This window comes from Aphanomyces astaci, assembly GCF_000520075.1.
Source record: "Aphanomyces astaci strain APO3 unplaced genomic scaffold supercont1.19, whole genome shotgun sequence".
NCBI lineage: Eukaryota > Oomycota > Saprolegniomycetes > Saprolegniales > Verrucalvaceae > Aphanomyces > Aphanomyces astaci.
The window spans coordinates 142,356-162,311 of record NW_009798282.1 but is presented as its reverse complement, the minus strand read 5'-3'; the positions used below and the strand labels follow the sequence as shown (position 1 = coordinate 162,311).

General features: G+C 50.8%; 10 protein-coding genes across 14 annotated transcripts; 5 read left to right on the top strand and 5 right to left on the bottom strand.

The window, feature by feature from the left end:
• The first annotated feature begins 103 nt into the window (after positions 1–103).
• On the top strand, positions 104–3,855 carry H257_08489. Of its 2 annotated transcripts, XM_009834369.1 has the most exons (9): positions 104–541; positions 595–765; positions 998–1,099; positions 1,214–1,323; positions 1,434–1,592; positions 1,664–1,735; positions 2,028–2,502; positions 2,579–3,628; positions 3,685–3,855. In XM_009834369.1, exons 1-9 carry the CDS (start codon positions 121–123, stop codon positions 3,807–3,809), a joined length of 2,685 nt encoding a protein of 894 aa, XP_009832671.1. In that variant the 5' UTR covers positions 104–120; the 3' UTR covers positions 3,810–3,855. The 2 variants fall into 2 exon arrangements, with proteins under 2 accessions (XP_009832671.1, XP_009832672.1); XM_009834370.1 differs by lacking the exons at positions 104–541; positions 595–765; positions 998–1,099 and having other exon boundaries at positions 1,171–1,323.
• A 136-nt stretch (positions 3,856–3,991) lies between these two features.
• On the bottom strand, positions 3,992–4,344 carry H257_08488 (hypothetical protein; the record flags this gene model as incomplete). Its single annotated transcript, XM_009834368.1, has 2 exons — positions 3,992–4,061; positions 4,115–4,344. The coding sequence occupies 2 exons, from the start codon at positions 4,342–4,344 to the stop codon at positions 3,992–3,994; spliced, it is 300 nt and encodes a 99-aa protein (XP_009832670.1).
• A 232-nt stretch (positions 4,345–4,576) lies between these two features.
• Positions 4,577–8,144, top strand: H257_08487 (hypothetical protein). Its single transcript, XM_009834367.1, has 2 exons — positions 4,577–7,312; positions 7,623–8,144. Exons 1-2 carry the CDS (start codon positions 4,600–4,602, stop codon positions 8,084–8,086), a joined length of 3,177 nt encoding a protein of 1,058 aa, XP_009832669.1. The 5' UTR covers positions 4,577–4,599; the 3' UTR covers positions 8,087–8,144.
• A 1,155-nt stretch (positions 8,145–9,299) lies between these two features.
• H257_08486 (hypothetical protein) lies at positions 9,300–9,991 on the top strand. The gene is made up of 2 exons (XM_009834366.1): positions 9,300–9,524; positions 9,590–9,991. Exons 1-2 carry the CDS (start codon positions 9,421–9,423, stop codon positions 9,921–9,923), a joined length of 438 nt encoding a protein of 145 aa, XP_009832668.1. The 5' UTR covers positions 9,300–9,420; the 3' UTR covers positions 9,924–9,991.
• A 245-nt stretch (positions 9,992–10,236) lies between these two features.
• Positions 10,237–10,680, bottom strand: H257_08485 (hypothetical protein). Its single transcript, XM_009834365.1, has one exon. The coding sequence runs from the start codon at positions 10,617–10,619 to the stop codon at positions 10,326–10,328; it is 294 nt and encodes a 97-aa protein (XP_009832667.1). The 5' UTR covers positions 10,620–10,680; the 3' UTR covers positions 10,237–10,325.
• Positions 10,681–11,043: 363 nt separating this feature from the next.
• On the bottom strand, positions 11,044–12,051 carry H257_08484 (hypothetical protein). Its single transcript, XM_009834364.1, has 2 exons — positions 11,605–12,051; positions 11,044–11,553 (listed from the first exon to the last, which is right to left on the bottom strand). Exons 1-2 carry the CDS (start codon positions 12,017–12,019, stop codon positions 11,102–11,104), a joined length of 867 nt encoding a protein of 288 aa, XP_009832666.1. The 5' UTR covers positions 12,020–12,051; the 3' UTR covers positions 11,044–11,101.
• A 64-nt stretch (positions 12,052–12,115) lies between these two features.
• Positions 12,116–12,910, bottom strand: H257_08483 (ribulose-phosphate 3-epimerase). Its single transcript, XM_009834363.1, has 2 exons — positions 12,569–12,910; positions 12,116–12,515 (listed from the first exon to the last, which is right to left on the bottom strand). The coding sequence occupies exons 1-2, from the start codon at positions 12,900–12,902 to the stop codon at positions 12,172–12,174; spliced, it is 678 nt and encodes a 225-aa protein (XP_009832665.1). The 5' UTR covers positions 12,903–12,910; the 3' UTR covers positions 12,116–12,171.
• A 328-nt stretch (positions 12,911–13,238) lies between these two features.
• Positions 13,239–13,633, top strand: H257_08482 (hypothetical protein). The gene has a single exon (XM_009834362.1). The coding sequence runs from the start codon at positions 13,272–13,274 to the stop codon at positions 13,557–13,559; it is 288 nt and encodes a 95-aa protein (XP_009832664.1). The 5' UTR covers positions 13,239–13,271; the 3' UTR covers positions 13,560–13,633.
• Positions 13,634–15,956: 2,323 nt separating this feature from the next.
• On the top strand, positions 15,957–17,662 carry H257_08481. 2 transcript variants are annotated; one of them, XM_009834360.1, is made up of 3 exons: positions 15,957–16,540; positions 16,596–17,219; positions 17,282–17,662. In XM_009834360.1, the coding sequence occupies exons 1-3, from the start codon at positions 15,980–15,982 to the stop codon at positions 17,576–17,578; spliced, it is 1,482 nt and encodes a 493-aa protein (XP_009832662.1). In that variant the 5' UTR covers positions 15,957–15,979; the 3' UTR covers positions 17,579–17,662. The 2 variants fall into 2 exon arrangements, with proteins under 2 accessions (XP_009832662.1, XP_009832663.1); XM_009834361.1 differs by having other exon boundaries at positions 16,596–17,662.
• A 256-nt stretch (positions 17,663–17,918) lies between these two features.
• Positions 17,919–19,956, bottom strand: H257_08480 (hypothetical protein; the record flags this gene model as incomplete). 3 transcript variants are annotated; one of them, XM_009834358.1, is made up of 4 exons in its annotated part: positions 17,919–18,279; positions 18,812–18,941; positions 19,005–19,477; positions 19,525–19,956. In XM_009834358.1, 4 exons carry the CDS (start codon positions 19,954–19,956, stop codon positions 18,124–18,126), a joined length of 1,191 nt encoding a protein of 396 aa, XP_009832660.1. In that variant the 3' UTR covers positions 17,919–18,123. The 3 variants fall into 3 exon arrangements, with proteins under 3 accessions (XP_009832660.1, XP_009832659.1, XP_009832661.1); XM_009834357.1 differs by having other exon boundaries at positions 18,812–19,477; XM_009834359.1 differs by lacking the exon at positions 17,919–18,279 and having other exon boundaries at positions 18,675–18,941.

Below are 19,956 nucleotides of genomic sequence, written 5' to 3'. Positions count from 1 at the left end.
GAATCAAACGATTGGATATTAAACACAGAATATTATTTCTACCAATGAAAACGAACTTGATTTCGATTATGGTCCAATCCGATGCAACCGAGTTGACCGTTTGGCGAGACACAACATTCGATGGCGTTTGACCAAGTGGACGCGCTCAAGCATGCGGTGGCCGTGCATGTGGAGACGCAGAAGTCCAAGCACTCCATCTCCATCGCGCCGTTGACGTCGAAGAGGTCCCAACAGGTTGTGTACTTGAACGCAGGTGGGCCAGTGTGGGCAGTCGATTGGTACCAGCCTCCTTCGACGCCTTCCACGTCGTACATCGCGTTGAGCGCCCATCCTACGGTGTCCTCAGCCAACGGCGACGTAGTCGTGCCGAATCATTCGTACAACGAACGATACGACGGTGGGAACGTGGTGCAGATCTGGGCCGTGTCAGCCAAGTCGAAGCAACACAGCAGTTCGCTGGTGCTGTCGATCCCGCACAACGGCGCGTTCGCGTGGAGCCTCAAGTGGGCTCCCCATGTCTCTGCCTGTCTCCCCACCATCGGTTCGAGTCCATCCTGATGTTGAACATCCACTGCGTACTCACACGTTCCGTAGGCCTGGGCGTGCTGGCGGCGGCGTTGGGAGATGGTACGTTGCACCTGTATCGCATGCTCCACGACCAGTCGTACTCGATGGTGGGCACATATCAAGACCCACACAGCTCGCTTTTGTCCATCTCTTGGTCCCGCACACATCCGTACATGTTTCTCACTGGTCGAGTTGACGGTAAGACTGTATTGATTACCCTCCCTAGTTGCTGCATGCATTTCAAAACCAGTTTTCGTCACAGTGTCGCTACAATGCTCGAGTCGTAGTAGTACTAGTAGTAGACGGTGTCGTGCCGCCGCTCGTACACTATTTTAGTATTTTGTCGTACACTATTATCGTGTGGCGAACCCAGCTAACATTGGATATTGGAGTGGCTAACATTGCCCATGGCTTGCTTATATGTATCCAGGTGCGATACACATGTGGAATGTGCAGGAAGCCCTGGAAGCAAGCATCAATGATCTGGTCACAACCCCGTCCTCGCTAGCTCCGCACCGTCGGTACGAAGACGGTACGTTTCTCCCTATCGGCTATGAGATATCCGTTGTGTGTACTCCATATCGGCTATGAGATATCTGTTGTGTGTACTCCATATCGGCTATGATATATGCCTGTAAAACTGTAGCTGATTCAACATCCAAGCAACCGCGGCATCACTGGGGCTGTGGATGGGTCGCCGTGCGGGAGATTGCATGGAGTGCGCACGATCCGCACCTGTTTTGCACCATGGGAAATGTATGTACTACATACAGCGTCCACGGATAGTATGCCGTACTTGTTTTCTTAACAGTCATATGGACATGTCCTATATATACCGTATATGTCGACTTGATTGTGATATGCAGGACACGACGCTTCGTATCTGGGATATCCGGGAGCCCCGCGCCTGCCTCCGGGCCCACCGCCTCGTGAACTTCACATTTGGCTTGGCCTTATTGTGGCTCAACCCGACTACGATCTTTGTATCGACAGATCAAGGCTCGATCTTTGGAGTGGACCCCCTGGTTAGTACTATGTGGATAGTATTACTAGCAACCGTTGGCTAGTAGTACTTCGAATGCTCACGTGTTTGTAGACTGGTATGCAGCGGCTATTGCTCGCACATCCCCATTTGGACAGTCCTGTGTGGTCTTGTGCGTACTTGCAAGTACGTTTTATCTATAATATATATATATATACCGTGCCTTTGATTGATTTGAAGAGTTGATCAGGAAGCCCCATATATATATATATATATATATATATATATATAATATTTCCAGTGGTTGGTATCTTTGATGTCAACGTAGCAGTAGTCTATCTGTTTCACACGTTTGTTTCTCTTTTGATTCCATTTGTTGTGTTGGTCGTCCAATACGCATATGATCCAATCGTTCTTCCTCGTCCCTTGTATATATATATATATATGTTCATTTTCGTATATATATATATATTCGTAGACTAAAGTCGGCAACATTCCCGTCATGTTGTCTGCGTGTGCAAGTGGGTCCATTCTTCAAACCCGCCTCGATCGCCTTAGCACCAAGCGAAGCTGCCCGACTTTGTTTGCCCAGCTGAAAACCATATCCCCCCAACACCTGAGCGTGTCATTTGAGAAAATCGCGCGGAAAGCCAACGCCGGTAGCGGCAAGCGGACGTTCCCTGACCGCAACTTGGCCATCCATCGCGTGCTGTTTTCACCTGATGGGTCGCAAATGATGTGGGCTGGGGTCACGGGGTTGGTGGGCATCGCGCCGTACGAGTATGAAGTACCCCGTGTTGCCAGCGGCAAAACCATTGGCCGACCACGCAAGTACGACATCAACTCGAAAGAAGGCCGACGGAAGAAACCACTCAAGTATGCCAAGGACATCAAAGAAGAAGTGGACGACGAGGATAGCAGCACCAGCAGCCAAAGCGACGACGGCGACTTGGGTAGGACGTCCTACTACTAGTACTACTAGTAGTAGTGAGGGGGTGGAGATTCAAGCGTCGATTGGAATGTATGTAGACTTGTCCGATGGTAACAGCAGCGGTGGCGAAGATCGCGTCCAAGTGCAAGGAAAGAAGCGAGCGGCCAGGGTCGTTGTGAGCACCCGAAAGAAACCCAGGGTGTCATATGTGGAACCAGAAGATATCGACACATTCGCGCAAAGTATTAGCGAAGATGGCGACGGAGAAGAGGCCCCCCTACTGACAAGCAAAATACAAGCTATAACCCCATCAGCAACCGCGCCACCCAAGCGCGGCCGCCCCAAGAAGCTAGTACCCATGAAGAAACGAGGTGGGGTGATGACAGGTCCTCTGGACGCGCATATCGTCAAGCAAGGGGTTCCAGAGGTAGTTGCCGCAGCGGAGGTCACAGACGCGACCCCATTGAAAACACGGCGCCGCGTAGCTATGAAGGCACTGCCGCCGTCACCGTCGATCGATTTAACTGGCAAGGAACCAGCTGATGGAAAGTCAGCCAAACGAGCCCAAACAACGAAGGCGTTGGCTGCTGGTGCTGCTACCCCTTCTAGAGGTAAAAGCACGGGAAAGGGAGCTGCCGTGGCTCCTAGGGGCAAAAGCACGGGAAAGAGAGCTGCCGTGGCTAAACAACTGGCCATCCCCGCAGCCAAAGTGGTTGCACAGCCACTTGCTCCAGAAGTAGATGCGATCGGCGAGGACGCTAAACAAGTGCCAGCTAAATCGACGACCAAGGCTGTGAAAGCCACAAAGAAGGCTCCCGTTGCTCCGAAACTCTCTGGGAAACACAAGGCGAAACCAGCCGTAGCCACGAAACTAACAAAGCCACGAGGAAGAGCAAATCCACCGACCCCCACCACCGCGAGCCCTAGCAGCAAGAAAATGGTGCAAACCACACTCCAACTCGTGAAAAAGGAGCCAAAACCAACGGCTGCCGTGGCGACGACTACTGAACTAGACTCTGCAACTTCTGCAGCAACAAAGCTGCCTTGTTTTACCTTTGCGGTGGGCCAAGTCGTGCAAGTAGCGGCTCGCACGAATCCAGGCATAAACAAGTTGGGCGGCGCCGGGTTCGTCAAAGCCATCTATCCAAGTACGTCGATATGTATGTATGGAATGATCGACGTGGCTAAGCTAGTTGCTGTGTAGATGATGGGACTGTGGATGTCAAGTATGTATTGGGCGGGCAAGAGCGAGGCGTGCCCGTTGCGTACGTAACGGCCGAGGTCACCCCAACGAACGACATGCCGGTGAAGCGGCAACGGCGATGTTAACAAGATAAATGACAATGGAACTCCAATGTGTTTGGGGAACAGTGGGGTGTGATTTGTATGTACTAGTCATGGCACACTATACAATAGATAGGAGGAGCAGCAGTCGTAGTGTGGGAGGGATCGAAATGCAGTTCAAGGGCCCGCATGTACATCGAGACGTGGTCTTCTGGTGCTGGTTGGTGTCACACCGTGCGGAGGAGTGGCATTTGATTCGTGTTGGACGTAGGGTTGGCGCGGAAAGGAGCATCGGCGCTTACGACTGCGGATGGGTGGATTGTACATAAGCCTCATAAGCGTCGTCGAACTGGGCCAGGGACCGCAACACGTCGTCGGGGGAGCCGAGTGTGTCGGCGAATGGAAGCGGTTCAACGACTTGGCCTGTAAGTCGAGAGAAGAGGACCCGCGGCTGGTGGGTGGTGACAACTGTGGTGGTGGAGGAAGTGGATGTCTGTTGGGCCATCCATAGATCGTCTGGCGGCGGACAAGAAGACACGACGAACATGGGCGCGTCCACGGCATCGGGAGAGGTCGACATTTCGGACAGTAACGGCGGAATTCAAAAAATGGGATGGTGCAACTGGAACTGAACTTTGGTCCAAGGGGTCGCTCGCGGGGATTCTAGCATACCGATTGGTGGAATTTCGACCAATCAAATGAACGACCGTTCCCCCCTCAACATATTGTATACAGTATCCATTCTAAAAGGTTATTATATTGTAGAGGTCTTGGAGATGGTTGGCGGAGTTGAAGGCCAAAAGTATCCATTCCATCAACATCGCAACAATCTCCCATGAGCAAGTATGCGCTTCCGACGACGGATGAGATGCGGCAGCTGCATGCCGCAGACCAGAGCAGTGTGTTCCAGTCCAACTTCATCAAGCTGCAGGTGGACCAATTGCTTGAGGAAGTCACGGTCGACTACACCGCGTTCTCGTCGGTGAACGCCACGTTGTTCGCGCTCAAAGAGGCCATGGACGCGATTCCAGCACAGCAGGTGACGTCGGAGGCACTCAACCTGCCAGGCCTGGTCGTGCGACACCACCACAAGCAAGTCGTGCTTCCCTTCCATCCTCCCGCGCGCCTTGACGTTGTTGGAAGCTACTCGTTGCGTCACGGCACCCTCCTCGACCACACGCTAACGATCGACGTAGCAATTCAGCTGCCCGACGCATGCTTTGTACCGAAAGACTTTACCAACTACCGGTACCACGACAAGCGCAGCCTGTACCTAGGCGTCCTTGCGTCGCACCTCCAGACAGCCACGACTACCTCGTCCAAATCCTGCAAGCCAGCGCCGTGGACACGTCTGTCGTTGGTTCCGTTCGCGGGCGACGCGTCCAAGCCCATCTTGCGTCTGCACTTGGCCCCCATCAAGAAGACACAGGTCGTGGTACAGCTGATCCCCGTGCTGTCGTTCCAGTGCAAATTTCCCCCGTCGAAACTGCATCCTGGCAAGAGCAACCTCCGCCATGATCCTCCACTCGATGCGACGCCCGTCTACAACAACGCCGTGCTCGAGGACATGGCGTTGCTCAGCCACTTTCGCGCGCTGCATGCCGTGGCTGCGCAATCCGAGTCGTTTGTCCAGGCTTGTATTCTGGTCAAGGTGTGGCTCCGGCAGCGCCAGCCCTCGTCAAGCGCCGCCGCATCTGACTCGGTCAATGGATTCCAGGCAACCATGTTGATGCTGTACTTGATTCGATCAGGTAAGTTGTCGTACTCGACGCCCGTCGACGCCATGGTCAAGATTTGGCTGCACTTTGTGGCCACCACCGACTTGACGGCTACCCCGCTGAGCTTTCCCCCTCTCAAACCCGGCCAAGACGAAGAGCATGACGAGAATGACCATGGGGTCGTGGTGGTGCCGACGCCGACAGGTCTATCGGCGTTCCAACAGGCATTTGATGTGGTATTCCTGGATCCAAGTGGTCGGGTAAACGTGTGCAGCCGCGTGTCCAAGTCTGGGTGGCTAGAGATTCAATGGCTAGCGCAGCAATCCATCTCAATCTTGCCCAAAGCTACAGCCGACGCGTTCCACCAAGTGTTTCTTCAACGTCATTCATTCTGGGCTCGCTACGACGAGTACATTTGGGTTCCCGTCTCCACTACTAGTACTACTAGTAGTACCTCGTCCAGATTGCAAACGACGACCGACCTGGCGTTGCCCCAAGAAGTGCAACATGTCGTCGCCAAGGCATTGGGCGACCGCGTCCATCGCGTCCGCCCGCTCGGCATCCTCCCAACTCCTTCCTCTTCTTGGCTTGTGACGGAATCCCCCCCAACGATCCACAAAGTAGTGCTAGGCCTCGGATTGAATCCCGAGAATGCCCATCGTATCGTGGACAAGGGACCAGAAGCCGATAACAAGGCGGACGCTGCCACGTTTCGCGCGTTCTGGAAGTCCAAAGCCGAGCTAAGGCGGTTCAAAGACGGTTCAATCGTCGAAGCAGTCGTCTGGGACGACGTGCCAACGTCCCAGATCGTGTCGCAGATTGTGCGTACGATCTTGCCGTTTCACTTTGACCAGTCGAGTGTACATGGCGATGCAATTGTATCCTCCAACGACACATGGAACGACGACGCGTACTCGGTGGCGCCGTTGCTCCGGGCTTGGGCCACGTTGCAGAGCAGCGTTCGATCCCTTGACGAGTCGGTGCTGCCATTAAAGGTCTCGGATCTGCAGTTACTCGCCCCGGGTCTGCGCCGCACATCCGCCGCCCCCCCGACCCCCCATCCCCTCGCCGGTACCCCCTCCCCCTCCTCCACCCCCCAAGGCGCCAAGTTTGTCACCACCACCCTCGACCCGTACATTGTGGTGCTGCAGTTCGAGTCGACTTCGTCGTGGCCATCCACGCCGGATGGTGTCGCAAATGCCAAGCTTGGGTTTTACGTGCAATTGGCTGTCGCGCTGGCCAAAGTAGGCACTTGCCAAGTGCACTCGACGGGACTCGATATCCTCGTGGGGGGGTTTCCATTTCGACTGGTGATTGTAGTCACTGGTCGGGAAAAGATCAACTCGCTGCAGATTGGCGCCCTCCATGCCCCCATGATTCACGCGCTAAGTACACAACATGCTGCGTACGCCCCCACGGTGCGCCTGTGGATGAAATGGCTCGACGCGCACCTGGCTACGACTGTGATGCCCCTCGAAAGCTGTGAATTGCTGGTCGCGGCCGTCTTCTTGACGCCGGCGCCGCCGCAGTCGGTGCTTTCGGGCTTCACTCGGGTCCTGCATCTAGTTGGCCGCTTTGACTGGACTTCGCAGCCCCTGATTGTTGATTTGCACCAGCATATGACCGAAGATGACCGCCGACAAGTGCAAAAACTGTTTGATGCGTCCGCTACGAGCCCCAGTACTCACCCCGCCCTGTACATTGCCGCCTCATACGAGGGTTCAAAGCCATCGTTTTGGACCCGAGACGTGAATGAACCAGTGCTGGCGCAACGCCTTGTGGCACTAGCTAAAGCCACCTCGGTGCAGTGGACCCACTGGCTCGCGCAAGGTACAGTATTGTATTTTGACCCAAAATATGGTTTACTTTGTGCCTGGATTCTATCGATCAATTCTTTGTACGGAGTTTTGTACGTAAAGTTCGTCCAGAGTCACACATATATATATAAATATATACGGCGGAGTTTGGTTTTATTGTATGTACGTTCATTCATGCAAGTGGTGGTTTTGTTTTACTTGTAAATAGGCTATGCGGCTAATTACACGTGTGGGTTGGACTTGTTCAAATGTATAATTAATGTATTCCGTCGTCTTATTATCGTAGGAATTCAAAAATAATATTTGTTTTTTCTTGTTTGTAGGTGCGGCGCCCCACGGGTGGCAGGCGTGCTTTGCGCACGTGATGGACGACTACGACGTGGTATTTCACCTGACTTCATTGGGCAACAAGCTCGTGTTTCCGTCGTCAAAAGGCCGGTTTGCCATCCCATTTTACAAGAACCTCAAGCACGCGAACCCGTTTGACCACTTGTTTGTGGGATTGTATCCGCTGGAGGACGTCCTCAACCGGATGCACTTGCGGTTCCAGCACGTCGCGCTCTTCTTTGTCAATCACGACGTGGTGGCGGTGCGATGGAAACCCACGGCGTTTTTGCCGTCCAGATTCCGAGTGCTACATGCGACGCATCAGCTGGCGTTGTCGGACAACTTGCTTAGCAACGGGGAGCAACAAGAAACAGTCCGCGGCATCCCGCAAGTGCTCACGGTGCTCCAAGAAATGAAAGCCATGCTGCACGGGCTAGTAGATCGTGTCGAGTTGAAATAGAGTGTTGAAGACCCGTATATTTACACGTGTAATCTATCTATTCATGTGCAAACAAAAAGCAACGAAGCTTACATATGTTGGACAACACTGCACATTATATTCAAGATTGGTGCCTTTCATGAAGGGATATGACTTATTATGACACTGTAATACTACGTTGTACAGTACTGTAGTACTTGCACTTTGCACAAGGCATCACTCGTGCGTCCTACTGGTAGTTCGAAACCGATCACTCACTATTAATAGCGTTATACGTCAAAACTGGTACTAGAGGGATAGGTATATGTATCTACATAGCCCCAGTCCAACGGTCCAACGATCGTCTCAATCGTGGTAAACACTTTCTTTGAATGCACATTTGTGGTTGATTACTACAAGTACTACGTACTAGAGTTGAACGTACGTACAAATACTGTAGTAATAGTTGGCCAAACTCTTCGCTGGGAACTTTAGATAACGTTATCAGGAAAGATCGGAAGGGGGGGGTGGTGGAGGGGCTGCAAACACTGAGGTGTACCGGTACTCTTTGCGATGTCGTGTATTATCGTGGAGGACTCGTGGTATCAAACGTTGGTCACCGCATAGCTCTAGAATTATGGGTATAAAGACGAATGTTTTTCAGAAATTTGGCTGTCATTTCGAATACTGTCAGCACCACACTTCCACATTCGCAGAGTCGATACGTTATACTCCGAGTAGATAACGTTCTAAGCTTACTGAGTATAGGCGGCGATGTCCCAGGCAAATTTTGATGCTTACCTGTGGTGACACCCTTTGCACAGTTTTGCATTATTACACGGTCAACAGTGACCTTCACGAGCCTGAAACTTCCTGATACCGTACAGTGCTCATAATGTGCGGTCGCAACCGTCGCGTCCCAACCAAATAACCCAATTAGCATAAGCCAAAAATACAGAAAATATATAGCATGCAATGTTCCCCAAACTGCACTTTGCATCTTTGGTGCGTAGGTACACATGGAGAAGCCCACTGTTCGTCGGCACCTTCAACCTGGTTCTGCTGCAGTGCAATATGGATAAATATCGTGACCAAATATCACATCTATCAGCTGCCCCATACCGGTAATAGTACTACTCAGAGTAAATTGATTCATATTATCCAAACTATTTCACAGTTCTGCAAATTCGAAAATTCCGTAAAGTGCGGCACGTTTCGAAATTTCAATTTATTGGAGTTTGACTTCACACAGCCAAAAATATCGAAGGGGTCCGTCCTGCGAAATCGAAGGCGAGATCTTGAAACGAACACACGATATTTCACGAGCCGTGGGTCCATACAAACGCAATCTCCAAGGAATCAGCAAGTCAATCATCATGCAGTCAAGCCTCATTCATCCATCGTCGCTACCGCCATCGACACCATCGGGCTTTGTGTCCCGTCTCCAAGTGTCCAATCACCGCCATCACCCACTGACCCGGTAGGACATACCTGGCGTATCCTGTCGACGACGTGGTGCTAGTTCTTACTTTTTGTCGCACGTAGGCGCATCCTTCAACTGGCCACGACCCCCGTGACCGCCGATGCTGACGGCGACGACTGCTTCCGGTCGATCGCTGCCGACGACATCGAAATGACGCCTCCATGTACCCCACCTCGGAATGCCAAGCGGCCGCGGGAGGATGAGCCACCGCGCCACCGGATTCCGCCATCCACGAGGCTGTCACCACGAAGGGCCGAGTTGGTGGCGTCGTGCGGCCTGCCGTTTTGGGATGAGTTCGACGGCCCCAGTGCCGCCGACGTGACCATGTCGTTAAGAGCACAGGACGATGCTTGGCCAGCCATAGCAGCCGCCCTTCGACGAAGGCCACAAAGATGAATCACCCGAGCGCACTACCAGTATTTAAGTAAATTATTCCGTGAATAGTAAATGAATCATATGCCCGAGTTCAGTTGTTGCTATTTCACCAACCTTGGACAAGAGGACATTGAAGTTTGGGTGAACGCAATATGCTCTTCAACTAACATGATTTCACAACCAAGATTACATACTAATTCGAACGGGCACGAGAGTGTTTGCACTGTGAATTCCCATGTAGTACTTTTGACTAGCGTTCGTACGTACTGTACAGTACTTGACCACACCTCGTCTGCCTCAATGGTAGTATATCGTTCGTTATCAACTTGGATGACTCCGTGGCGGTGATACATTGATAGAATATATATATATGTGTTGTTAATCGGAAGGCAATCGGGGGTCGGACGAGAGGTTGGTTGTTGTTTACTCGGCAATGTCGTCGGCTTCGTTGGACGCGGCCTGCAGCTTTTCAATGTCCTCTTTGGTCACGAGTCCGCTGGCCACGAGTCGGTCCTGTTCGTACTTGGCGTTGTTCTTGGCCCGCTTGGTATCGCGTCGCACCTTTTTCTTGGACGCGGGTGGCTTTCCGACAGTCTTCTTGTCGCCCTTGGCGTTCACAAACACCTTCTTCTGGTTCTTCATTTCCGTGCGCTTCTTCCTGTGCAACTTGACCTTCTTCACGTTAAAGCGCTGGACGGACGAGTCATGCTTGGTCATGGTGCTGGCCACGGGTACTTATCCACAGTGTGCTGTCATAATCGCACCCGAAATAGCTTGCAAACATCGGTCTGGTTATACACCAACCAATTGCTGGATCCAGTATCCGGAAAGGGCTCCGGATAATTGTCATTTATAACTGGAACTATGCAATGTCGATGCAATGCACCGCTACAGTACTCTGAAAGTAACTTCACTACTATGTAGTACTACTACGTAGTAGAGTACAATTGTCCTGCACTTTTAGCCCACCTCCACTAGCAACAGAGATACTGGTACATGTAGCCTCGTGAATGAAGCCACGACCAAGTTGTCGATGAATAAATGAATGCTATGGGTTTAGATGATGGCTTGATGCCAGGATAAATGAATAGATCATGAAACCACCAAAATGGATCTGTCGTGTTAACTAATTACTGTACTACTAGTATTAATAGTATGTATTATTAATAATATTAATACTAAGTAGTACTAGTAGATAGTTAGTTGACATGGTCATAGCGAGACTGCAACACGTTCAACATGGCCACGTTCAGGTGCCACGGATCGCTCACGATTTGGTTTGTGTACGGTAAAGTGGTCGTATACGGGGCCGGGCCAAACTCGGGAGTAATCGTGGTAGTATTTCCTGCCTTGACAATGGTATCCCACCACGAGAGATGGGCCGCATACGCATCTGCATGCTCAGGTGCTCGAAAGTCGGTCACTTGCGGTCCTTCCGCGTGGCCGACCCGCGCATGGATGTGTCGAACGCGGGGGAATATGACGTTCTGGAGCAACTCGCTCTGGTCGTCGAGCAACGACTCGCACGCCACGCACCAGTGTGACAGGTCGGCATTGAGTTCTAGGTCAGGAAACGAGTCCAAATATGGCAGCACGAGCATGGGGTGGCCACTGAACCGACTGCGGTGAATTTCATGCACAATGCGTACGCCTACGAAAACCTCTCCTTGAGAATGCGACTGAGGGGGTACTCACTTTATACCAGTGTCCTGAGCGATTTGCTCGGAAAGTTCCAAAAGCTGACTGTTTTGCTCAAACGAGTAGAAATCCTTGCCCGTGTGGGTGTTGATAAACAACGGGGAAGCCGCGGCGGCGTTGCGAAGGTACACTTCCAGTGCCGCTTTGTGTTCGTGAAAGTTGGGCACCATAGCTGTCTCCCACTGCTGGGCAATCAGGTCAAGCCCAGCATCGCGAATACGCCGAGTCCACCCGTCTCGCTCCTGTGTGTCCAAAGGCAACGACATCTCAATGCCGTCAAAGCCAGCGCTTGTCACTCGCGCAATGAAGTCATCTGGAGACAGATGGGCGCTTCCCCAATGCGGCGCAAACACTTTGACTGGTGTCTTCCTGGCTGCCAGCGTCGTTGCATGTCGACGGACCGCACGATGCAACATCATCTTGTTGACTCTGAAATCAGATTTGATTTCGTGTAGTATTTTGGGAAATAGTTTACTTCATATTTGGAAATATGTGAAATAGAAAACAATGAAAACCAGGGATACTACTTGAATACTACAGACTGTAGTAGTATTACTAGATTACTACTGTACTAGGCTTTCCCATTGCCATGGACTTCTACACTGCGCCGCAAGAGTGTTATGACGTCGGCTGGAAGGGCGGCTTTAAAGACTGAACTTCCAGCTACGATCATATTCGCTCCAGCTTTCGCAGCAGCATCAATGGTGGAAGGACCGAGGCCGCCATCGACCTCAATGTCCAGGGTGGGGAAGCGTTCGCGGAGAAACGATACCTTGGGCATCATGTCGGCCATGAAGCTCTGTCCACCAAAGCCTGGTTCTACGGTCATCACGAGTACCATGTCGACCAGCGACACAAGCGGCAACACACTTTCGACGGCAGTTCCAGGCTTCAAAGCCACGCCGACTTTCATCCCTATGTATGCACAGACGGGTAGTGCAACAAGTAAGTGGACTGGGATGGCGTACCTGCGGCGCGGATTTGTCGGATGAGCGCTTCGGGGTTCGACGTCGATTCCAAGTGGAACGTAAACTGATCGCCACCAGCATCCTTGATGTCATCCACCCACTTCTCTGGTTCTGACACCATCATGTGCACGTCGAAGAACGCGTTCGTGTGCTGACGCAAGCTCTTGATCACGGGGGCACCCCACGTGATGTTAGGGACGAAGTGGCCGTCCATGACGTCCAAGTGAAGGTAGTCCGCACCTGCGGCAACAACCTTGAGCGCTTCGTCTTTCAGGCAGGACAGGTCCGACGCGAGCATCGACGGCCCGATCTTACATACACAAGAATGGCACATTGCGCAGCAAATTTGCAAATGTAGCGCGAGACAATGATGGTTCACCGTCATTTTATTTAAAGCTGTGCGTATTTATACTTTGGCTTTGTATGATTCTCGAATAAAAATATTTGAAAATGTCCTCCGTCCTTGAAGCTATGGTCTTCCGACTTCGCCCATCCCAAGGGCTAGTTGGTATAGCTAATCCACTAATTATACTATTTTTATTTGAATCAAGAACTAAAAGATACGCGTCAATGAAAACATAATACAATATACAGCTTATGTTTGCTTGGATAGTGCATTTTATACATCTGACATATATAGTATTGGTGGCTCCGCCATGACTGGCCCAAACCAAACGATTGTTTCCACGGAGCACCTATCGCCATGTCGACGACCGCCGCGACCAAGCAGTTGGCCGACCTGAGCCGTAAGATCTTTCAACGTCTGCCGCAGAACAACATCAAGTCAGGGAACAAGATCATCAGCGCGCAGTTGAAGGGAGACAAGGTCGCGTCTTGGTTCAACAAGCCGCTGGTGTTGGGCATGGGCGGGTACTCGGAGTACTACCAAAAGGTCAACCAGTATCGACTGGACACGAACGCCACACTCAAGCAACAAGGCCGTGGTCCGCCAAAGAAGGGTGCTGGCAAGCGATCGCAAAAGAAGAAGTAGATGTTCAATACAGAATCCGCATCCCCACAATACATATACTCCCATTCCCACGCTGCACTAACTCAGAATCCGCATCCCCACATACATATACATACTCCCATTCCCACGCTGCACCAACATGGCATCCAGTGTCCATACCACGCACACGGGGCTTGGATAAGTTGCAATACGTGTTCGACAGCAACTCCCAAGTTTGTTTTCGGCTGAGTACATTTTGGACGATCCAGTGCATTGCTATCGTAGTCGCTGCGATCAGAGTCACATTGGGGATTGAAACAGCCAAGTCGCATTATCTGTCGCGCTACAGTACATCCAACGACGACAGCCATACACACATGACGTAGCGTCGCGTAACGACGCGTGGATTCCAGTACGTTGCAAGGTCCAATTCAATCGAGTGGAGTTCCCGGCTTACATGAGGCAATGGGATTCAGGGGCAAATCCACAGCAACTTCCGTTCGAATCACCTCCGGACCTTCGTCGGGGACGTTGCAATACGATTATTATTTTTTGAATCCAAGGTTCACATACCCCAAGTGGGGCCAAGCTCGCCATACACTTTGGAACGGAAGTTAGACTTGTGTTGGACAGCATTAGCACACTCACTTCATAATTCGTCAAACCAGCAAAGTCATGTCTTCAAGGGGGTAGAGTCCATCGTTAAAACCCAGTAACGTTACTGGTTGGAAAATCTCCGGCATTGTCGCACCGGTGGGGATACTCTAACGACAGATTCGAGTGTCGTCGCTCAAGTCACATTGACTCACTTGCAACAAACAAAGACGTGCCACCCCCCCCCTCATGCGTCTGGGCATGTGCCCACGTCGATGCTGCTGTCATGACTAAGATCTTGGCAGATAATGCGGAGGTACGCCACAGCGTATTCTTAATCGAGAGCAATCGCGTACGCACATGTACTTCGAGCGCTTGCTTTTGCTCGTTGAAAACTTTCCGGCTGCTCATTGTGCCTGTGTTACCTCAGGTTTCGTCAAATGTAAGCTAGCCGTTAGTAATTCTGGTATACATGCTTGACGCGTTGTCATGGAAACACGAGACGAAGTACGTGTGATGAGCCCGAGACTATACAGCCTAAGAGAGGAGAGAGGGAAGTACTGTTTGATAGGCTGAATTAACAGTAAGATATTTTTGGGGAATCAAATCGTGAGGTCGATTTATTGATAACGTTATGGTGCAAGTCATCTAAAGACTACAAAAAAATGCCTTGTCTTTTCGACAGCTATTTCAACTTTTATATTCATATTTCTTAGGAAAATTAGCTGTAATATAACGATAGAGCTGGACAAGCCAACAGAAGTTACGGTTCAGATTCCGATTGGTGAAAAATTGGTCGAGTAATATTGTGGATTCGGTACAAATTTCCATCGAATCTCGCCGCCGAATCGAATCACGAATTGACCCTATTGGCTAATCCAATTTTGAGTGGATTGGATTGGCTCATACAGAAAGGACAAGTATATTCAACCAATCAGAACTCCAGCGTGAATCAATATTGATCCACGATATTGGTTAGACAAACCATGCGAATTTTGGAAGTAAACCAACCAGCCTTTTGTACTACTTGAAGTAACGTGAACTCTCAATTATGAGCCGAGTAGGCCGAGCAGGTTTACCCAATAGAAATCCAGATTTCATTTGATTGAATAAAATAGATCACTCCAAAAAGTAGTACCTTTATTACCTTATGCTGTAATGTTGATGAAATTAGTCAAATTTGCCTCCAATATACGATACTTGTGTAAACATTATATTCCTCTATAGATTGGTTTTGTTTCAGAATGCAACACCTCAACTACTCAATAGTTTAAACAAGCCCTGCAACCTCGGAACCCCGATACCCCGTAGCCCTGTAATCATTACTCCATGGATACATATAATGCTCACTCTCCAGGGTTATGCACATCGCCAGTGGTAAGCTACCGCCAATGAGTCTAGCCCCTACAGTCGTACCATGTGTGAGTGGTTACTATAAAAGGTATTCTTATTATTTATATCATATGTCAGATTTTACTCGGAAATCAACACTTGTTTATTATGTACGCTCGGAAAGTACTGTACCTCGGCCAACTTAGTCAACTAACAGGTACGGCGCTTTGGTACTTGCTATTGACTGTGAGCTAACGTTAACGTTATAGAATCGTTGTGTTGTCGAGGCTTTGCAATCCTTTCCTCGGTTCCTGGATCACACTTTCATAAATGATGCCACGTATGCTTGGTCTTTATGCCTTCAAAACCAAATACCTGTCTTTTACGTATAATTTGGATTAAAATGTTTCGTATTGCAAGATTTCAAGTAGGCCTTATTTACGTATTTCCTGTATAAACTTATACTCAATACGATGTAAACTCACTCGTCGAAGTAAAAATTCTTGCTCACCTGAGAATAATAAATACCCCACGCCATGGTTGCGCCCGTGCTCCCGCTGCTGCTTCTGCTGCTTGTGAGTGGCCTCCTCCCATGCGAGGCTGCGTTCTGGGCCAACTCGCCGCCTCTCTTCCAGAACTCCCAGAACGTCCGATCGTTCACGAAGGACAACTTTACCGCCGGCGTCCTCATGTCTGACGTGGTGTGGGTCGTCGATTTCTACGCGCCGTGGTGTCCGCATTGCAAGCATTTCGCGCCGCATTTCGAGGGCGTGGCCGACCATTACAGCGACTCGACGACAGTCAAGTATGGAGCCGTGGACTGCACCACAGAAGACAAGCTGTGCGCCGAGTACGAGGTCATGGGGTACCCGCAGTTACGGCTGTTTAACTTGCCAGCCAAAGGGAGTAAGCCACTATCGATGCCGTTCCGCCACAACGGCAAAAAGTTCGATGGCGTGGTCACGTGGGTGGAAGAAGTGTTCGCCGAGCACAACCAGACCACGGGCGTGGATTTACCCGATTTTGACTTGTACAAGGACATTGGCCACGGCGGCACCGCGCCGCCAAAGAAGAAGCATCTTCGTCCTGACATTGCGGTATACCGTCCTCTCCCGAACCTGTCCATCCACTCTCGTCTAACATCATGGCTAGACCAAACAATCGAGCCGCGACCGCCGCGCCGCGCACCTGCGGGACGCCGGCCTCGCCCTCGCGCTGTCACTGGAGACGGGCATGTTTCTCGGCTCGTCCGTGTTAGCCGGAACTAAATACGCCACCGCCGAACGCTGGCTACAACTGCTAATCGCTCGGTTCCCATTAGCCCAGAACCGCCAAGCATTGGCCACGCTGCTGAACCGAATGCAGAGCCAGCGGTCGTGGGCGTTGGCCGAGTGGAAGGACTTGATCGCGACATGGAAGCTGGACGTATTTGGCACCACCTACCCCAGGGATCTCTTCTCCAGACAAGACATGGAGCTATGCACTACCTACACGTGTGGTCTCTGGACGCTATTCCATAGCTTAACCGTATCGCAGTCGTCGGACGCTCTGTCGCGCAAAGACGCGATCGCTGTCGCATTTGGAATCCGCGACTTCGTGTCCAATTTCTTTGGTTGCGAGACTTGCGTGATGCATTTCACAGGGGCCAACCCTGACTCAAAGCTAAATGCGATCGGAGCGACGGGAACTCCCGACCAGCAGCTGCCGTTGTGGCTACATGCGATGCACAATTCAGTGAATGCTCGTACAAAACACTCGCAATTCCCATTGCCTGCCGTACACCGCCCAATACAATGCTATCTATATACACTGTCGGTTCACCCCCTTTTGTGTGCTAGGATTGTCCGACCTGCTACTCCCCCAATAACGCCACAAGCGACCTCGCCGTCGTCGCGTATCTTGAGCAAGAGTACTCCGTGCCGGAATCCGAGACCAAACATATGCCTACACATGGAAAAGAAAGCGGAGTGGACCAAGCATCCATGCTGTATGTGCACAGCATCGGGCAGGTCGAAGTCGGTAGTGTCGTGCTCATGTCTGCATTTGTGATGCTGGCAGTGTACGCCCGATATTATACCCGCGGACTTGCCGCCATGCATCGAATAAACCATGGCGAAAGCGGCAAGCACATGTAAATCATCTCAAAAAGAAAACTCTCGAGACTGTGTATTGTGTTCAACAAATCACCACACAGACTAATTAAGATAACTACTACCGACCGGCATTAAAGTACAACCCAGTATATATATATGTAGTCATCAACTGGTCCCGATACTCTACAAAACTGGCTGTGTGGTGGCCTTTGCTTTCGCCCTATCAACTTTAGCTTATAATCATCGGGGCAAGAAATACGAATGTACTACCCCGACAATAATGTGAAATTTGGTTGTCCCTTTGGGGACATTCGGTGAGGGGAACTTTGTCCCAATTTAGAGTTCGTACACAACGTTACTATTGTTTGCAGCTCCAACGCATCCACAGTTAATAGTATTCGTTCATAATAAATTATTCCGAGTATATATATTTGTATCAATGTAACGAACGGTGGCTTTGTCGTGATTGAAAACAATTTGATCGATCGCGCTAGTTTGGTTGGAACGAGTTTCGAGGGGGGGTTTCCCCATACAAACTTGGCGTCTTGGATACCACAGTACGGGGTTTTGTTGGGTACAGCACCAGGTCAACTAGCGCGGGAGTGGCGGTGGCTTTGTACTGGCCACAGAAACGACGATGGCGCGTCAGTCAGCGAGTCGTCGTCCCCGCTAAAACTCGTTTTGGCAATGATTGCAATGGGATGTCTGCACACGGCGCACTTGTGCGGCGACGCTTGAACGGTCTATGACGTTATACATTAGTATCAAATCAATATTCGAAACTGGATATCGAATAATATGGATTCAAGAACGCCAATCAAAACATCACGTTCTCGTGAATTACAGCCAATCCAAACGATTGACTCGACTCTGTCGAATCACGATGGAATCGACGCTATTGGCTCATCCAATTTCGAGTGGATATATTTGATTGGCTCTTACAGAAAGGACAAATATATTCCAACCAATCAGAACTCCAGCGTGATTCCATATTGATTAGACAAACCGCGCGAATTTAGGAAGTTTATAGCGAATTCACAATATATATATATATATATATATATATATATATACTAATCTTTGTATAGTTTGTACAAGCTTAAATTGTATCAAATGGACGGATTATTCGCATGCTATTTGGCGAAATGATTCAAACAGTCCAAATCTGCGTGCAATGCACCATATGCATATTCATCATATTTTGCCATCCTCCAAACTATATATATATATAAATATATATATGCCAGCCCCTATTGCAACAACGACCCAACCAACCTGCAAACACTGTCGCAGACAATGCCGGTGGAATGTGTGGCCACAAGGCAACTGCATGGCCAAGGTCAAGCGATGGAGGCAGATCACGCAGTGCACGTCGGCGTCAGTCGAATGTAATACAGTCGCAAAGCTACGTCCATGAGATTGGTCAGAATGTTTGTCGTTCTCGAGCAACTTGCGCACACACTCGTACGTTGAGTCGCAAGCAGCGAGGATTTGATGTAGCCGAGCCCATTGATGGTACTGCCTTTGAATGCCCGTGACCGCTTGTCTGGCGTGCAACATCAGCACAAAGTCTAAGAACGACACCCGGAACATCGTGTCGCTGTCCAGCGTGCGTAGCCAAGCGTACTGGCAGCTGGTGGCGACGAGCGAAACCACGTCCAACGCCATATGCGACACCGTTGCCAAGGACGCTTTGCGCTCGTCGGAAGCGATGGCGGCGGCCGTGATGGCGTCGTGGCTGCGATTGGCCGTGTGCGCGAGGAAGAGTTGCAGTCCAAGTTGGAGCCATTGGACAGACAACAGCGCGCATTCCGATAATGCAATGATGCACAGGACGCTTGGAAACGAAAACACGTACAGCGAGAGTCGAGCTGTGAGTCCCAGACTCACGAGAAGGACGAGGAGAGTTGTGCGCACTATCTGCAACGACGTCGCGCCGATCTACACGCAAACACACATGAGAGGAAGCAAGCATGGATGTGGATTACCGTGTCAAGGCGACGACGGAGGGCTGTAAAGAGGGTGTGGACGATGGTGAGCAGCGCCATCCACAGCACGAGGTGCAGCAGAGGCCGGCTGTCGAGGACGGTCCAGTCGATGGCGTTGAAGAGTAAGATGCAGCGAAGCAGAACAAAGGAGAAGGCGGATTCGCGGACATATTTCCACTCGTTGGGAGCGAGGGAGCCAAGTGTGCGGTGAACGATGGCTTGGAACAGTCGCACTAACACGAGCCCAAACACGTTGAGGAGCACGAGGAGGCTCCATTTGGACGCGAGGAGGTGCTGCAAGAGGACGTCGGGGGAAAAGGATAACAACGACGCCTTCTCGTACGCGGAGGCGACAGCCACGACGCCAGCCGCGCAGCTGAAGAACGCATACTTGGCGGCGGCTGCGGGATCGGCGGTGAACGGGGCCGCCAT